The sequence below is a fragment of the Netta rufina genome (assembly GCF_964035555.1).
Source record: "Netta rufina genome assembly, chromosome: 5".
Classification (NCBI taxonomy): Eukaryota; Metazoa; Chordata; class Aves; order Anseriformes; family Anatidae; genus Netta; species Netta rufina.
The window spans coordinates 17,006,321-17,023,975 of NC_140128.1; the positions used below are offsets into that span (position 1 = coordinate 17,006,321).

The 17,655-nt window shown below is 44.3% G+C and overlaps 1 protein-coding gene across 1 annotated transcript; it reads left to right on the forward strand.

The window, feature by feature from the left end:
• The first annotated feature begins 9,669 nt into the window (after window positions 1-9,669).
• Window positions 9,670-17,177, forward strand: LMO2 (LIM domain only 2). The gene is made up of 4 exons (XM_084288034.1): window positions 9,670-9,917; window positions 10,025-10,193; window positions 13,499-13,714; window positions 16,219-17,177. Exons 1-4 carry the CDS (start codon window positions 9,911-9,913, stop codon window positions 16,436-16,438), a joined length of 612 nt encoding a protein of 203 aa, XP_084144160.1. The 5' UTR covers window positions 9,670-9,910; the 3' UTR covers window positions 16,439-17,177.
• Window positions 17,178-17,655: the final 478 nt, after the last annotated feature.

Below are 17,655 nucleotides of genomic sequence, written 5' to 3' on the forward strand. Positions count from 1 at the left end.
TCGGTGCCTTCCTGCCAAGCTGCTGCCCTGCAACAGCACTGACAGCCCATGCAGGCTGCAGGATAACCAAGCTGCAGAAGGGGGAGAAATTGTGAAATAAGCTCAATCGGCGCCGAAATGAGGAAGGAAATGCTAAATGCTAAATGATTTAATTTTCTAAGTTCACTTTGTTCCTTACAGATAGACCTAGAATCGGAGCTGATTACAGTGCCTTGTTTTGATTAACAGAGAGAGGGAGAGAGAGATCTAAGGCAGAGACATCTCTGTCAGTTTCAAAGAGTTCCTATATTGTATTTCATTTTCATAGGGGGGTCAGGAATTTAAAAGACGTTTATCTTTCATGCTTTATAGCTAAAAAATGATTCTCAATGATGCTAGTTTAAATCTAGCCAACTCTACTGACCTTACATTTCATATACTTCAGTGGAATTACTCCAGATTTACACCAGTGTAAGTAGGTACACTTTATTGGATGCTAAATGAATAAACAAGCTTTAAGTAGTCTATACATGCTAGTTCGACGTCTTTGGGAGTAGGACAGGATTTATAGGTGATAAATGATTTCAGTTGTGTTTTAGCTCTACATACTCCATCAGCCAGGATTACCGTGTAATGCAGCCAGAATTCAGAAGTTAATGGGCCAAATGCAGTCCCAGATGCACCCTGGGATGCTGTTGAGATCTGGGTCCCCCAGACCATCACTCCTTCTGCAGCGCCTGACAAATCCGAGCACCTCTGTAGTGCTGCTGGAGATTAAAGCAACATTTCTTTTGTACTACCCAGTAATCTTTATGCCTGGTGGTAAAGTTAATGTACGGGATTGTCATTCAACTCATTTCACAGAGGCTGCCAAAGAGCCTTCAGAGCACAATGATGTCCTGTTACTACCAGCCTAGAGCAGATCTGAGCCAGCGATCTGGAGGTACAAGAATTACACACCCATTTGTTTCTCAGCTTCAGAGAAGCTGCAGTGTGGAAAGCAATTGCTGAAGAGCAAATGCAATCACTCTCACTTCCAAATGAATCATTAAAAAGCATCTATGATTCCTGATGCCCAGTCCTGTCATAACTACTAGAAAGCACCTCCACGCCCTGACGTCTCTAATTCTCAGGAACTGCAACTCTCTTGAGGCTTAGTAAAAAGGGAAACAGGGGAGAAATGTGTATTAGACAGTTCTGTCCATAGTGAGTGTGTTCGTTTTAATAAGGAATGGAGACAGGCTTACAGAGCCTATTAGTTGTTCCACATACACATTCATTGGGAAGGGGAATTAGTTTCTGGCTAGCACACAGCCACTGGGTGATACAAAGGAAAGACTCCTTTAATCTTCTGCGGCAGTATAGCTGTGTCCAGGCTTGTCAGAAGCTGCAGGAGGAGTGATGGCCCTGTCGCTGACAGCCTTCTAATTGGGTAGCAGAGGGGGCCGGGGGAAAGCAGCTATAAAGGATGTGTTTGTGCCAACAAGTGTGGCTGACATAAAGAGAGATCTGCGGAGGAATGGAGGGGGAGAGTGCGGTGGTACTGCAGTGCTGGATGCTGTCCTAGCCTAGCAGGGCTCGTGCTTCGCAGCCAGCAGTTTGATAGCGCTGAGGTTACCAGCAGCTGGTGGAGAGCCACGGCAGAGAAGAAGAAGTTTGGCAGGAGTCAGAAGCAATCAGAGCTGGATGGCCCGGCTGCTCTGCAATAAAGGGGTCTCTGCATCCTGGCAGCAAGACTCGTGCTCACAAATTGGCTAGAAGATGGGAGACACAGGAGCTGCAAAGACTGGAAAGCATATACACACCACGGCTTTGCGCACTGGTGGTCCAGTTCTCTCACAGCAACCAGAAGCCTACAGCCACCAGGACCGCACGCTTTGGCTGCTGCTTCTCCAAAGGCACTGTGAAGCAGAGGCAGAACTGTCAGAAACTTCACACCGGAAAACACAGGCAGCTTTCTAACACTGCTTTCACTTAAATATTGACAGGAGATGCCAAATAATTCCGCTTTGAAACCTCGATGAAACTTGTCTGAGCTAACAAGTCAGCTGAGGCTGGCTGACACGCATGCGATGCACACACCGTAACAACACATATGTGTAACTCTGCTCAGCTAGCTCTAGAACTGAGTAAATGGGAATGGGGAATTGAAACCACAGTTTAATCTGAAAATGTACAGACCCTATGGTTGTGGAATTAAATGCCTGATCTAAATATAAATAAAGGCTGAAGAACTCACTGCCCAAAATACCTAGAGGCAGAAGTGTAGCATGGGCAGGGTGAGGTGGGCAGCCTGTCCCAGCTGGAGTGTCTGGACAGAGGACAAAATGCAGACAATCATGCCCAGGCTCTGCCATTTTTCCTGCAGACCAGGAAGAGAAGCTTCGTGGGGATAATTTGGGTAGGAGACATCAGCAAAGTAGTACAAAGGTCCCAAATGGGGTTAAGAAAGTAGAAGGGAAAGCTCTGGGGAAGAGTGCACTCAAGAGCAAAATGTTTATTGTTCTTCTTCTGGGCTTATTTCCAAACTGAGAGCGACCTTCACCGTACTTCCTGCATCTCCCAGCCTGCCAGCAGGAGGTCCACGTGGAGCTGCTGCCGGCGGCATAACGAGGCAGGTATCAGCTCCTGATGGTGGTGGCCAGGACAGGTGGGAAAAAATAGCGTATTCTGCCAGCAAGCCTCTCAGCATCCCAGCTCTCCTCCTTCGGCGTGCACCTGACTTCTCCACACCCTGCCAGAGCAGGGAGGTGGCACTGCTGGCAGCTGTGGAGGTAGCCTAGATATGGTCCAGGTGGTCCAGGGCCAGGTCAGTGCAGGCAGCAGGGGCCTGCCCGCAGCACATCCCCCCCGGCTGCACGCTGTGAGACTGAAAGGTTGCACAAGGATAATTTCAACCTCTGTGCACAAGGTCACCAGGGCTGAAAGGGCTATGTTTTTTAAAAAATGTGTCAAGATTGATGAATCCTCTGCCAAACAGTTTGATGGAGCCTCTGTAAGCAGGAGATCAGTGGCCAGTTGTGCTGCAACCAACACTCTTTTCTCATTTAAATGATACTCACCCGCAGACGTGTGTGCATGGAGAGGAAGCCAGACAATTCATACCCAGAGCACTTAGAGGCAGCGAATAATTTGGTCATCGCTGGAGTGCAGCATGTCTGACTAGCATCTGTGGTAACTGGAAATTTACCCATCCAATTTTCTCCTCTACCCCAGCCACAAAGGGAGATCACTCCAATTATTTTTCAGACAGAATTAAGGCTGATGTTTACCATTATCTCCCTGGTAACCCTCTTCTCATGCCTACATTATGCAACATAATTGCAAGGCCGCCTCAGCTCACTGGGGCTATTATTAAAAGAACTCTGCTTCTTTTTCCCAAGGTCAAGGTTAGTAATTAGGTGGCTGGTATGCCTGCAACAGAGCCTTGTTATGGAGAGAAAAAGAAACAACTTAAAGGATGCATCAGACGTTCCCAAGTGAGGGATGTCTGCTGAGTGTTGGAAGATCTTCTGAAGATGGCCCAGTGAAGTAGGGTGAGTTTGTGAATATAAAGTGTTCCAGCACACTGGTCCATGGGTAAAGCTTGGCCAGGCTCACAGTATCAAGCATGCAAGACGAATTTCTATACGGAACATGAAAAAGTGCATGATGAGATGTGAAGCTGATATCCAGCTTCTGAAATGAGATGAACCTCTACGGTGCAATTTTTATCTGAGCTGGTGTAACAAGAATGAATTGAGCAGTTTTCTTCTGGACTTTTTTTCTTTTCTTTTCTTTCCAAAGGTCCATGGTACTTGCACACAAAGTGTAAGAATGTGATGCAGTTCCTGGGCCATGTATTTTGGGGCTAGCCATGTGCTACACGTGTTCATGGCTGAGCAATGCAGCAGTAGGACTCACCATCAACGAGACATCCAGAAATGCCAGACAAACACAGCAACTTGCCTGGCTGAAGTTCTGAGACTGGAAAAGGATACATCCAGGAAAAAAAAAGAGGTGAAAGCTGTGAACCCGGAACAGCGGAAGCCAGGCATCCCCCTGCTCCTGAGCTACTCTGTTCCCATGTTACAGACAGAGAAGCTGAGGCACAACGTCTGTACTCCATGGCAGAGCAGGCAGCAAGATTCATTTCTCATTTCTGTTGCCTGCTGCCCAGAAGACCACACTGCCTCCTTGGTGACACCAGGATGGCCATGTGAAGTAGGGGACGGCAGGCTTGCTCATTAGAACTACCTGCTATTGCATTTAGTTTGGGAAGATTGTTCTATCACACCTTGAAGCCCCAGAAATGACAGAATGCAGAAATAACAGCGTTACATAGGGGAACAGCAAGACTGGTGTATTCCTGCACTGATGTGAGACTTCCTGGTGTATTGCCAGCTGATGCCGTGTTACTGCATCTACCTGGTGACTTTTGGATAATAGGAATTAGTGCATCAGCTAGACCAGTGGTAATCTTGGAAAGCTACCTTTTGTTTGGGAAACAGCTTGGAAAGCTGCAAAATACGAAACCGTGTAACTTACAAGTCTGTATGTGTCTCTGTGTGTTTACAACTACATGCATGCATACACAAATATATAATTATATACACATTGCACATATACATATACAAATATATATAAAGATGCATAAACATATAAATATGTATATACATATATGTGCATATATATATATATGTAAACAGGGGAGCCTGAGCTCCAGTTTCTGGTTGGTCTGTGACTCCCTCTGAAATTTTCTCTGAGGGTGTTTCTTTGCCAGTCACCGGTTATTTTCTGAAGGAAAAGTATTTGTGGGTCAGACTCAAAGCCCGTGCAGGTTAATATGTGTCTTTTCTCTGACACAGATGGGCTTTGGATGAGATGTTTAATACTGAAATAAAAGCTATCCGTAATGCCCTACTGGGATGACTCACATGCATAAGCACAGGGGAGAGTACTTAACCACAGAAAAGACTGAAAAGGTGCAAATTACTTGAAAGAACTGTACTGTAGAGCAGTAGCCTTATGGAAAAAAAAAATAAAAATGACACGGTAATTGGATCTGGCTGGTGTGCCAGGCAGCAAGGGCTTGATGGGAGCAAGAGAAATCAATAAAAGAAGAGCAAGGAAATGGGGAGGGGGAACCTTTCACATTTCAGCAGTGAAACATTCCTTCATCTGACTGCCTCTAAGTTACCTTTCATCACCTGTGGTGTGACCCGCAGTCAAAGATTTCTCTCAGCTATAAACACAGGTTGTTTTCTTCATCTTTGTTGCTTGTAGAAGAAAATAAGGCACAGCAAAACAAAAACTTATTATGGCTCAAACTTCTTTACACACCAGACTTCTTATCTGGAAAGTCTGGACCCCACAATCCTAGGGCAAACCTCACCTTCAGTGTGGTTTTTATTGTTCTGGTTTGTTTTCAAAGGGAAGGTTAACCCCCAGAAAGAGAAGTGTGTCCTTAGCCAGGAGTCTTTAGATCCTCTGAATCACACTTTACGAAGAGCTTCCAAAGACTAACATTTGTGACTGTGGTCATCACTCAAGGAGAACTTATCCCTGCTATCACCACTTCCATTCCCAAGAAAGTGAGAAAATGCACTAGCTGGAAGAATGCTGTGCAGTCTTCGACATGGAAAACAAAAACCAACCAACCAACCAAACAAACAAAAAACCTAGCATTTGTTGTGACATCATGTATAACAGAAATTATTGTCTGAAAAAGAGAATCCTGGTCTGTGAAAAGGAAAACAAAAAATCTTTGAATTATGTGGTGTCTTTCATGCCTGTGATAGTACACAGTGGCGATGTTACACTATTGATATGGCACTGATTCTCCAGTGATGTAGTCAAATGTTGTCAGCAGAAACTGATTTCTACTGAAGCATTTTATATTCTTCAGAGAGACCAGAAACAGACAAATGGAATTGCTCCCAAGCCTCCTACCTTGTTCTTCAGTGTCAAAGTCATGTCAAAAAAAAAAAAAAAAAAAAGCAACAACAATCTGTTTCTTTAGGGTGGATTGTCACCCAAAGACCTGGCACATCAAAGATTCGGTTCACCATGTGGTGGGAAGGAGGATTCTGTTATTTGGCAAATAGGTGACCCCTCAAATACAGCAGTGATTTTCCTAACACCATACGGTGTGGGTCAGTGGCAGATCATATCCCAAATTACAGAAATCCATATTCCTTTTCTCTGCTACCTTTCATATTAATCCTTCAACTTCAGCCATGGTCTTGACTTTCCCATCCCATAGAAACTGCTAGCAGAAAATCTAGGCCACAGTCACTGAGATCTAATTTTTGTATCCATGCAGAGACTTAAATCTTAATAAAGTACGTTTTAGGCAACCACTGTTACAGACTATTGAGGGCAGCAAAGTTAATCTCTCTATACACAGGCTTCTCTAAATGAAGGAGACCTGAAATTGTTCAATATTATCCATAAGCTCTAGGGGGAATAACACTAGGATATACTGAAGAAATAAAAGTAGGAGCAACCTGAGACCGAGTGGTCCTGATGCTCTCCCAAATGAGCAGAGTTCCAAAATAAAGATGAAAATATTCAGTCCAAGAGGGGATGTTTCTTCAGAAACAGACACATTCAGCTATTTCTTTAGATGACATCACTCATAGAAACCATGCAGTTTTACATTAAATGTTCTTACAGAGAAATATAGAGAAAAGTCCAGCCAATTTATGCCAAGCACTGAATGTCAAACATGAATAATAACACTTGTTTTGATCTCAGCTGTGCTCCAAGAATTAGTCTATAGTAGCATCTATATGAATAAAAGTTAATTGAAACCAAGAGTCATCCCTCATGATCTTTAATCCATCAGTGAACACAAAAAGCTGCACTAAAAAAAAATTAAAAATACACCACTGGAAAATATGGCCTCACAGAGAAAGGGACAATGGAAAGAAAAGCCTTCACTAAAAATAGTACTAGTCTTTTTGTCCCTGTGCAGGAAATGTAGGCACCACAAATTCTAGCACTGAATAACGCTTTGTCTTTGTGAACATTATTCAGCAGGAGGCAAAAGTAAATCAACAAGCAATTCTGCTGAGGGAAGTAAATATTTACAGATGGGAAAACTGAGGCACAGAGGTATTAAGGGACCTGCCAGAGATGGAAAAAAGAAGCCACTCTTCATTATTGGCCAGCTGTTCTGGTGGGACCCAGGGCTCCTCAGGTGGGCATACCAAGTTTCACTGTCCAGAGTGAGAATCTGTTATGTGTAAACCCAATACAGGAAAATTGGATTGTCTCCCCAGAAAGCATACAGTTTTGATCCCCAAAGGCATTAGAAGACATGGCTCCTGCTTAGAAGGCCAAAGACCTTCTTGCTGGGCTTTTACTGTGAATCCAGTAGGAACTTTCAGTAAAGACCAACCCAGAAAGCTGAAGAAAAAATGCTTACAGAAATTACATCTGGGCAAAAGCCAACAGCAGTTTGGTACTCACCCATAGGGCAGGACACTGCCCCTGGCAGCTTCTGTTTATCTTTTGCCACACTGGTGCTTGCAAAACAACGCTTTGGCTTTTACCCCTCCTGATGTATGGAGCCAAGTGATGCCTGGTGTCCTTGCTGTGCAGTTTGTTCAAGACACCACGACAACTTTAATCCTCACGCAGCATTTCCTGATTGCTCTTTTTTTTAAAGCAGATTGACCTCGAGCACTGTCCCACTAAACATGGTGGAGCAACCCATTTGTTTTGCTATGAACCAGCAGATCGACTGCTTTTATTCAATTTTCTTAAATCTACACACACTACTTTGCCTAGCATCTCTCTTTCGTAGAGAAAACAAGAAATAACCTGGCAGTGATTATTACAATTCTTTTTACACTAGGAGGCAGGTGGTGTCTGGAGGAACATGCAGTGGTACCAGCACCATCACAAGTACTACGCTTAAACAATTGGCTTTTCTAGGAAGTTTGTTCTGGATCTGAAATGTGCCAATGTCTATGTTTCTGTCCCTCACCAAAGCAGTTGAACTAGCCTAACTCTTTTAAATATATAGTAGGACAGGTGTCATAAGTTGTTAATTTTGTGTAAATTTTGGAAAAGTGAATAGGAGAGAGGTGGCATGCCAATATGACTGTAAAGTATGCACAACTGCATCATCAGAAACCAGAAAATTTACCTGGCATTATAGAATTGTTCACATTATTCCATCAGGAGCTATTCAGAGTATGAATACCCCAATCATCAGGGAATTTTTGACTCAGATTTATACTTTATTAAACCTTGAAACATGGAGCCAGGAGAAATCAAGCTCATAGAAATTACTTTTTTTCTTTTTTCTTTCTTCAAACATGTTTGAAGTTCTTATGCCTGGTTTTGATCCACCTTTAATTCCAATTTCTGATTTTTTTAAACCAACCTAATAATTTTCCTATCAGTTAATTTTGTGTGTGTGTGTGTGTGCCTTGCAATAGTTTAATTCTTCTGTCTTCCTGAAAGGTTTATATCTGACTTTTCTGATGGCAGTGTAAATATGTAAGAAATGAAATATTCATCATCCTGTCTGGAACCTAACAAAGGAGGCTGTTCCTTTAACAGAAATGTTCGGTTATGAGAGTGGCTGTCATCCTGTAATAACTTGAAATACGTTAGAGATAATTTTTTTTTTAGAATAAGAAAGATGTGTTCTAATGACCAGTGATGGCTCTAAAGTGTTGCGAGAGCTTGGTTCAAAGCCCCTTGAAATGAATAACAGTCCTTCTGCTGACATTACTAATCTTCGAATTGGGCTCATTAATGTATTTCAGATATTATAACCCTAGCTGCCAAAAAGCCGGAAAAAAAAAAATAGAAAGCAGTCATAAAAATAGACATCAAACATATTTCTGCTCTGGGAATTAATACAGAAGCTAAGTAAGTATTTCTGTCGGAGCGTTATTGCAGATCTTTTCTGACTGTTTTTAAAGGAATTAGCAGGGCAAGTAGCTCGTCTCAGCCAGGCTTCTGCCCCCCAGCAGTCGCCAGTATCTAATGCCACAGAGGCTGGAAAATGCTCCAGTTGCGGTAACAGTTCTCACCCGGTCCTTTCCGGGATGTGCTGCGCTGATGGAGAGGAGGGGGGGGAAGGATGGGAGGGGAAATAGAGACACCGAGGCGAGAGTTTCCCATCTTTAGCTCCTCTGTGACTCCCTACAGATCAATACCTGGTACTCTGGAGCTTTTTTAGCTCACTGACATCAGGCGGCGTCGAGACCTAAAGGCGTTATATCGCTGCCCGAGAACTCGGGGACGCCTAGGAGCGGGCAGCCGTGGGTGCTCGCTATGGGATAGCAGCGAGACCCAATTTAGTTGGCCGGTTTGCATCCAAGGTAGAAGAAGGACGGCACCTAGGTTCTCCCCTAGCGTTTTCCCCTGCAGATCTCACAGCCCCGTGCGTGCGGCATGTGCGTGTGCAAGGGATGGACAGGCTGAGGGGGGGCAGCAGCCGAAAACGTGAAGCGGGGGCTGCTTCTTCGCAGCCCTTCGGGTGAGCCGCGGCTGGCAGCCGGCGGAGCGTTGCGAAATCATGTCGCGATAGGGAACCGCAGCGCCCCGGGTGTCCCTTTAAGCAGCCGAGCGAACGGCGCTGCTGCTGCTCGCCTTGCCAAACCCCCGGGAGTCCAGTTAAGAAACGGGCAGCTGTCTCTTTAAGTGTGATTTCCTTCTATTGTATTTGAATCGTGATCAGGAAAAAGGAAATGAAACCGGAGCCCCGGGGCCGAGCCAGAGGAGCCGTAATAATGATGCCGAGCCGCACCTCGGCGGCACACGCGCCTCTGCCGGGGGCGTGCTGAGAGCTGCCGGGGGCTGCGCGGTGCGGGGCGGTGCGGAGCGGTGCGGAGCGGAGCGGAGCGGTGCGGGGCAGGCAGCGGTGGCCGCGGCCGCAGCCCCCCCACGGCCCCGCCGCCCGGCGCGCAGGAGGAGCGCGGCGAGGATGGGAGGTGAGAGCCTGCGGGCCGGCCTGCGGACACCCGGCCCCGGGCGGCGGCCCCAGCCCCCGTTCCTCCTCTCTCTCTCTCTCTCTCTCTCTCTCTCTTTGGTGTTGCAGGAGGAAATCCTGTGAATGTCATTGGGGGGCGGAGGGGGAACTCGGCTGGCGAGAAGGCGTCGAGAGCAGACAGCCTCTGCGGGGGCAGAGCCCACCACCGGCACACTACAAAGGAGCAATCCCTGCCAATGTCATCGGCCATCGAGAGGAAGAGCCTCGATCCTTCCGAGTAAGTGGCCTCCTCCCTCCCGCACCTCCCCTCGCCGTGCCGCCGGGATGCCGCGGGGACCCCCCCCCACCGGGGACCCCCTCCGCGGGCGCCCCTCGGCCGGTCCCCGCCGGGCTCGGATGCGCGCAGCGGGCAGCGGAGCCCGGGGAAGCCGCGGCGGGGGAGCGGGCGGCTGTGAGGGGCATCCGCGGGTGCGGAGGAGCCCGGAGCCGCTCCGAGAGGCGGCGGGAGCGGTGCTCGCCCGGGCTGGAGCCGGCGGCCCCTCGGAGGGGGCTCTCCGCCGCCGATCAGAGCGAAAGGTCAGGGCTGTGCTGTGCGGGTGCCCCACTTCCACATTTTCAGCATGCGAGGCACTTTGCAACTTTCAAGGGCTCGGAGAAACCGCTGGGGGTGGCTGTGCTGCGAAGGGCATGCGGAGAGATGTGATGGACGGGGTGCGGGGGACGAGAATTGCCCTCCACGTTTTCCACCCAGGGCCGGACCCTGGCGCTGTGCAGGGTCCCCAGGCGGTGCTGTGCAGGAAGGTGCCAGGAAGATGCCAGGATGGGTGCCAGGATGGGTGCCAGGATGGGTGCCAGCCCCTCCGCACCTGCAGCCCCCAGCCCCGGGCTCGGCACCGCGCCTCCCCATAGCTGCAGCTAAGCTTGTCGGCAATCACGATAAGAGAGAGAGAGAAAAATAAAATCTCCGTTTTCAGATAATGCTTAAAACATTGCTCTTAGGAAAGTTTAGCCATTCGTGGTTTGTTTCCTGTGAGATATTAAAAATGCCATCTCTCGAAGCCCCAAGTGAACACATGGGAACTGTTTGGTGTATTAAATCAATTCATGCCATGTTGCTTTTCACTTTTTATATGCTACGTTTTTTCCTATTTTATGCAATCTTTTCAGAATGATAATCTAAGCTCCTAGGTATAAGATGCCTGGGTTTGAACCGTACCATTTTAGTAGCATTTATTTATTTACCTACTGTGTGTTCTAGTGAATTAGGCGCTGGCTTAGAAGTCTATGGACATCAAACAGCTAATGCAGAAAACAGAAATTCTGCTCTGCGTAAACATCCGCCAGGCTGTTCCGGAGTTTAGGGCTTTCAGAGAACTGGCTCATGATTCCCAAGCACCCATAAGACAAAATATTTGGGGGCCAATGTCCGAAGTTTCAAATAATGGACAATAAAGGGTAATAGCGTGCATTTCCTTATACTTGCATGCTCTGCTGAGAGGCTCACAGAACTTGTCGGAGAGGAGCCCATGCCTTAAGAAAGGAAGGATGGGGCTCAAAAGAAAAAAACTTGGAAAAAGTGGGGCCTGATTTTAATGGAATTTGCAGAGCGAAGAGCTGGAAGGAGTGGGGTGTCACGGCAGCACTTTCAGGGCACTGCAGCTTAAACACAGAGGAGCGAAAAGCAGACTAGTGTATAATCAGATCATATCTGAGGGCTCAGCTTGTCTAAATAAGAGCTGCAGGATCAGTTTCACTGCACAGAAGTTCTTGGCCACCCATCATTTCTCCACACTGAAGAAAGTAATTTTTTCCTAGAAAACTGCTGACCCAGGAAATATGCTTTATAGAAAGCTACCTGAGGCAGAAGCAACATAATTTTTCCTGTTAGAAACTTAGAGCAGCCTGGCTCTCCTCTCTCAGTGTGGTTCTCCTCTGCCCACGCCATCCTGATGGAGGACAGACCAGCGACGGAGGCAAAGCATTGGCGGACTCTATTAGGGCAGTGTGCTGAACGATTTGGGGCTCTGCTCTGACTCATGTTGAGCACCTTGGTCATGACCCAGCAAAGCAGAAAAGCATAAATGTGCAAACATATGACTTCCTTGCTGCCAGCCACAGGTTTAAAACTCAGCAAGTGCTTAAAGGTTTGATCCCCTAGTCTTTTGATTAACTTCCCTGGGTTCTGGATGAGGCCCTCAGTGGCAGTGCCAGGTCACTGCAAGACTTGCAGAAATGAGCTCATGCACCTTCCTTTTAATTTTTGCTGATCTTTTTTTTTTTTTTTTTTTTTTTTTTTTAGCAGATCTACACAAAAAGGCAAATAAGAGTATTCCTTAAGAAAGGAGTTTTGAAGAACATTACTGCTTTATCCCCACGTGTTGCCAGAACCAACCCAGACTTCAGAGCATTTTAAAAATGAAAAAAAAATAATCTTGCATGGATAGTCAGTGCTAGTATCACACTAAAGATTTGTGCTTCTTTTCTATCAGGGATGTGTAAATCTGCAATAATTGTTTGACATCATTTGAGCTATGCTGTTGTAGACACATCTCAGGGGATTCATGTCCTTAGCTGAAGGAAAAAACAGCAGTAACATCAGCTAACATGCTGGCTTTATTAAAAACAGCAACAAAACATAAACCAGCTGGGCAATGGCCACATCTGTTGTATTTATTTAATGCTGTTCAGTGAAATATCATCCCTTAGTCCTCAAATTTGCAATTCCCAAAGGAAAATTGACTGCATGTAAAATCCCCCAGGTATCTTTTCTAGTCCTGTAGCCCTTGCTGAGGCAGAATTCCCTTGCTTCCAGCAGCACTACTGTCAAAGCTTGAAGGATCAGGTCTACAAGATAGGCTCATGTATTCTGGGGTACATGCACAGGTGCTTTATGGTAATGCTAGGGTTCTTCCATAAGTTATAGGTAAATCCAGAGGTTATTTGTGTTGATTAGGTTACTTATAAATGTTTACAAAAATCTTGTTGAAAACAGGCACATTTTTATGGCAAAGAAAGCCTTGCTATGTGTTGTGGGCAAAACAGAATTACTTGAAAATAGGAAGAAAATGGTAAGAACTTCTAGGACTTTGTGGTTGTTGGCATTTGTCAGTCTACACAGACATAACCAGTATTTCTATGAAGTAGTGAATCCAGGCATCTTTTTGAAAAGATCTTCAATCTTAAATCATGTGAAAATTACATTATTTGATTTTTTTGGTCCTCTAAACATAGTAGATATATTTACAGTAATGAACACACATGGGTGATAAAGAGACTTTTGTGTTTGTGCATTACCCTTTGAAGAAAAGTATAAAACTAGTTAGCAGATGTTTGGATACTCTTGCTAACTCCTTATATCTTAAGCTGTCCTTTTCTTTTTAAAGCAAAAGAATGAAGTCCTTCTCCCTCTCATGCCAGAAGGTGATACATCCTTTACTCTGCTGGGAGAAAAAATGAGGATGTACTCTGTTCTAACTTAACCAATCTTTCATTTTGTTCAGTTTTGTTTTATCTCCTGCATCTTCTCATGTGGAGGGTTGCAGGGTACATTCTCCTTCTCCAACACTGCTTTCATTCACTCAGGGAGCCGGTGGATGAAGTGCTCCAGATCCCCCCCTCACTGCTGACATGTGGTGGCTGCCAGCAGAACATCGGGGACCGGTATTTCCTGAAGGCCATCGATCAGTACTGGCACGAAGACTGCCTCAGCTGCGACCTGTGCGGGTGCAGGCTCGGAGAAGTGGGGAGACGGTTGTATTACAAACTGGGCAGGAAGCTCTGCAGAAGGGACTATCTCAGGTATACAGTCTCCCCAGCCCACATCTTCTACCCTATCTCCCCTTCTTTCTACCATTTCAGCTTTGCTTATTAATTTAAGGTATAGCAGTGAACAAAGATCCATAATTAATTCATTTTGGTTCATCTTAACTGTAGAGTTTAACATGGTTTGCTAAGTGTGCTGTTCCCCCCAGTAGCTCAAGACTGACTGAGCTGTGTCAGCATGGGATGCTCTCAAGTAGAAACTGGGGATTGCTGATGAATTTCAGCAAGAAGGGCTTCCTGCACCTGAGTTGACCATGAGCCAGTTCCCTGGAATGGCTTTAAGTAGTTCTGCACTTCTCCAAGCATAGCCGTGGAGCTGGAAGTTATATAAAAACAGGTGCCAAGATCAGCTACTGATGAAAGATCATTTAGTTCCCTCATTTAAGAACATGGTATCCAAGGTAACTGAATTTAATTCATTTTCCTGATGCAGCAATATTGGCTGTGTAAGAGATGCTTGACTCCACCAACCAGCAGGGCTGCTGTACTCTTGTGGTTTCTGCAGCGACTGCCTTTTATACATGGATTGATTCATGTCTTTTTCTGCATCACTGGTGAACTTATCTGAAACACTTCAAGCAGAAAGAGACAATGTGTTGTATGCTCATTGCAAAGCTGCAGCCAGTACAGGAAAGTTTGATCCTGCTAATTTGTACCCAGTGGATTTTTTACTTTCTTAAGCCTGGTCCTGAGTAGACATGAACTTAAGACATTTGGCTGAATCAGAACCCACAAACACACTTGTTAAGGGTGTTTTCATTGATATCTCTCTGTCTATCTGATTTGCCATAATTTGTAAGTAGAAGGATTAAACTGAGATTAATATATTTCAAGAAAATTGATAATAAAAGATCTCTGTATTCTCAATTACAAGAAAAGTATTTTGATCTTTGCTGTGCTGGTTGTATAACATTTCTTCTAATGGATCCTTAATGTGCAGGAAGTCTGTGGAACAGAATAAAGATACTTTATACTTTATACTTTTTCAGTTACCTTACAAAAGTCTACAAAAAATAAAATAAAATCTCAGAGGAGCTCCTACTTACTGCATCCTGGAGGTTGCTGATGGGAATTTTGCTTAGCAGAAATTAAGAACCAAGTTATGCAAATGAGACCTCTTATAAACAACTTGGCATATGCCATATTCCAGCAATCTACCAGTGTTTGCTACACTTTCTAAATACTTTTCATCTTAAAATAGAAGCAATAGAAAATATGGCAATGCAATTAATCTGTTTTCTTGCAGTGAATTCAAATGTGTTTATTTATTTAATAATGTAACTTATAATATCTTCCATTACTATCAAGAAATTTTGCAACCTTTGTATAACCTTGTTATTACTTTTGTTGGGCAGAAGTAGACACTGACATCTCCTGGTAGATGAAAGAAATGATATCTTTTCCTCTTAAAGAGTTCTCTTTAGTGGGTATTCCATTTCCAGTTCAGGTTATATGAAGCACGCAAAGTATATGAAAGTGAAGTGTAGGGGGTGGGCAAAGTATTTCTGGAATTAGTAGCAAAACGTAGAAGTCAAATTCAATAGTTGTAAACCTTAAACAAGTAATAGAAAGTCTTCTAAGAATTTATATATGTATAAATTCCCCTTCTAAGAATATGTATATATCTTCTATAGGTAATATATATATATATCTTCCTGCTTATTTATTTATGATTTGACTTGCAAACTCTGTAACCATCAGTCTGTGTGAAGTGCTGCCATTTGTTTTGTCATCACACATGGCTGAGTATGTTGCGCTGCTCCAGCAGAGAGTGGTGGTGCATGCTGTGATGGGGATACATATGTGGTGCATTCATTAGAGTCTTCTTTTTAATAAACAATACCATAATAATCTCAGCAGGGAGTCTAAATGCGGATAAAAGATCAGTCCAGATTGTAAAATTGTTTGGGCTAGCATAGTACCTGGAAGGTCTTACCATGTGTCCATCTGAAACCCAGCAGGAGTGATTTCATGGATACAGGTTTGAGATTGAGTTTGAAAGAACTGCAAATGTGGAGGCAACAAAAAGAGACAGTAGTATGCTAAATCATAGCTTGTGTCAAGCTTCCTTCCGATAAACTTCAATTGCAACAGCTGAAGATAGGCAAAATTTAGCAGCTGTAACTAATTTATATTGATCATATATGTGCAAGTATCTGCATCACACAACTTCATGCTATGATCCAGCAGTCCTTTACTCCCCCTGAAGCTGCTCAGCATTTCAGGATAATGTCACTGATCACAGAAATCAATTACATTGAAAATAGGTGAGGACCTTGGACTTTCTACTTCAATTTTTGGTATGGCAAAGTTTAGAGTTTTGTTCAGCAGCTTTCCACGTGACCTCTATGTATCTTTGACAATAGTATGACTAATGGGGCAAGGCACTGATGTTTTGGTGTGTTTCTGTTTTGATTTGTGTTCTTCCCTATCTCTCCAGCAATGTAACTCTGCTTACTTCTCTGCTGTTGTTGTTTTAGGCTTTTTGGCCAAGATGGCCTCTGTGCCTCCTGTGACAAACGAATCCGGGCTTATGAGATGACCATGCGGGTGAAGGACAAAGTGTATCACCTGGAATGCTTCAAATGTGCTGCCTGTCAGAAACACTTCTGTGTTGGGGACAGATACCTCCTCATCAACTCGGACATAGTATGTGAACAGGACATCTACGAGTGGACTAAGTTAAATGGAATGATATAGCAAAGACATGGCTCATGGTCTATAAAAGACATCTCACGGGTGACACAGACGCATAGCTGCAGTGAGGAGATAACCACCTGAGCTATGTGCTTTGTCTAAAATGGGGGGAAAATACCACAGAGTAGGCCCTTTTCAGGCAGTGCTACGTAGAATGTAAACTACATATAAGTGAAGAAGGGAGACCGAAGCAATAGTAGATAGACTGACTTCTGTTAACAAAGGCGTATTGACAATAACTGACATCAGCCAGATAGGCAAGAGTTGGGGAACAACCATAATGTGGTAATGAATGCTCATAACTGGAAAAACAGTAGTGACTTATGTAAAGAGATGTTATGACTTTGTCACCTGCAGACTAGGATTGTGCAATTGATTTTTCTTTTCATCTTGTTTTAGTTACTCAGTTTAGACAACAGCTCCTAATGTAGACATGAAGAAGAATACTGGAAGAAAATGGCCAGTCACTTATGTGGTCATTCAATAAGGCCTTACATTTCGGGTAGGACAGAAAGTGGGAAGAGGGTGGGGGTTATTTTTGCATGGATTTTTTTTTTTTTTCCTGTGAGAATGAAGAGTGCATCCTCTAGTCCCAAACCGTTCTTCAAATAAATAAATAAATAAATAAAATCCTGCTGAATAGCTGTTTGGGGGCACTGCTGTTTCAAGTTGAGATGTTCCACAGATCATTTCTATACAAATATAAATCTAAAGAGTTGTTCAACTATTTTAATAACTTAGATTATATCAATAAAATATTTGTTGTGTGTAGTAAGACTCTGCAGCTTTAATAAAAATAACAGAAGATTTGAGTGTTGCTATTTCTTTCTTGGGAACCAGACTGGATATTTTGTTTGCATTAAATATTTTATTTTTTTTCGGTGGAGGGGTTTGTACACTTGGTCTACAGCTGATTCCTGCTGTATCCACTTAAGGCTGTGTTTCAAAGCAGTAATATGAGAACACCAGCTTTGTAGAGTTCTTCACACTGAGGGGAAATCAGGTAGTGTTGTGTGACACTGAGGCTCTTTGGTGCTTATGAGAAGGTTTTGAGGCTGGGTGCCCACAATGAAATACATTTGGGTGTTACTTTGCTTCAAAAACAGAGGCTATCTGATCTCAGAGGAGACCGTGGAGGATTAGGGTCTGCTGGAAAGGCAGCTGGTCCTGATTTTGCTCTGGGTTATTGAATCCAGTATAATACAACTTAGAGACAATCA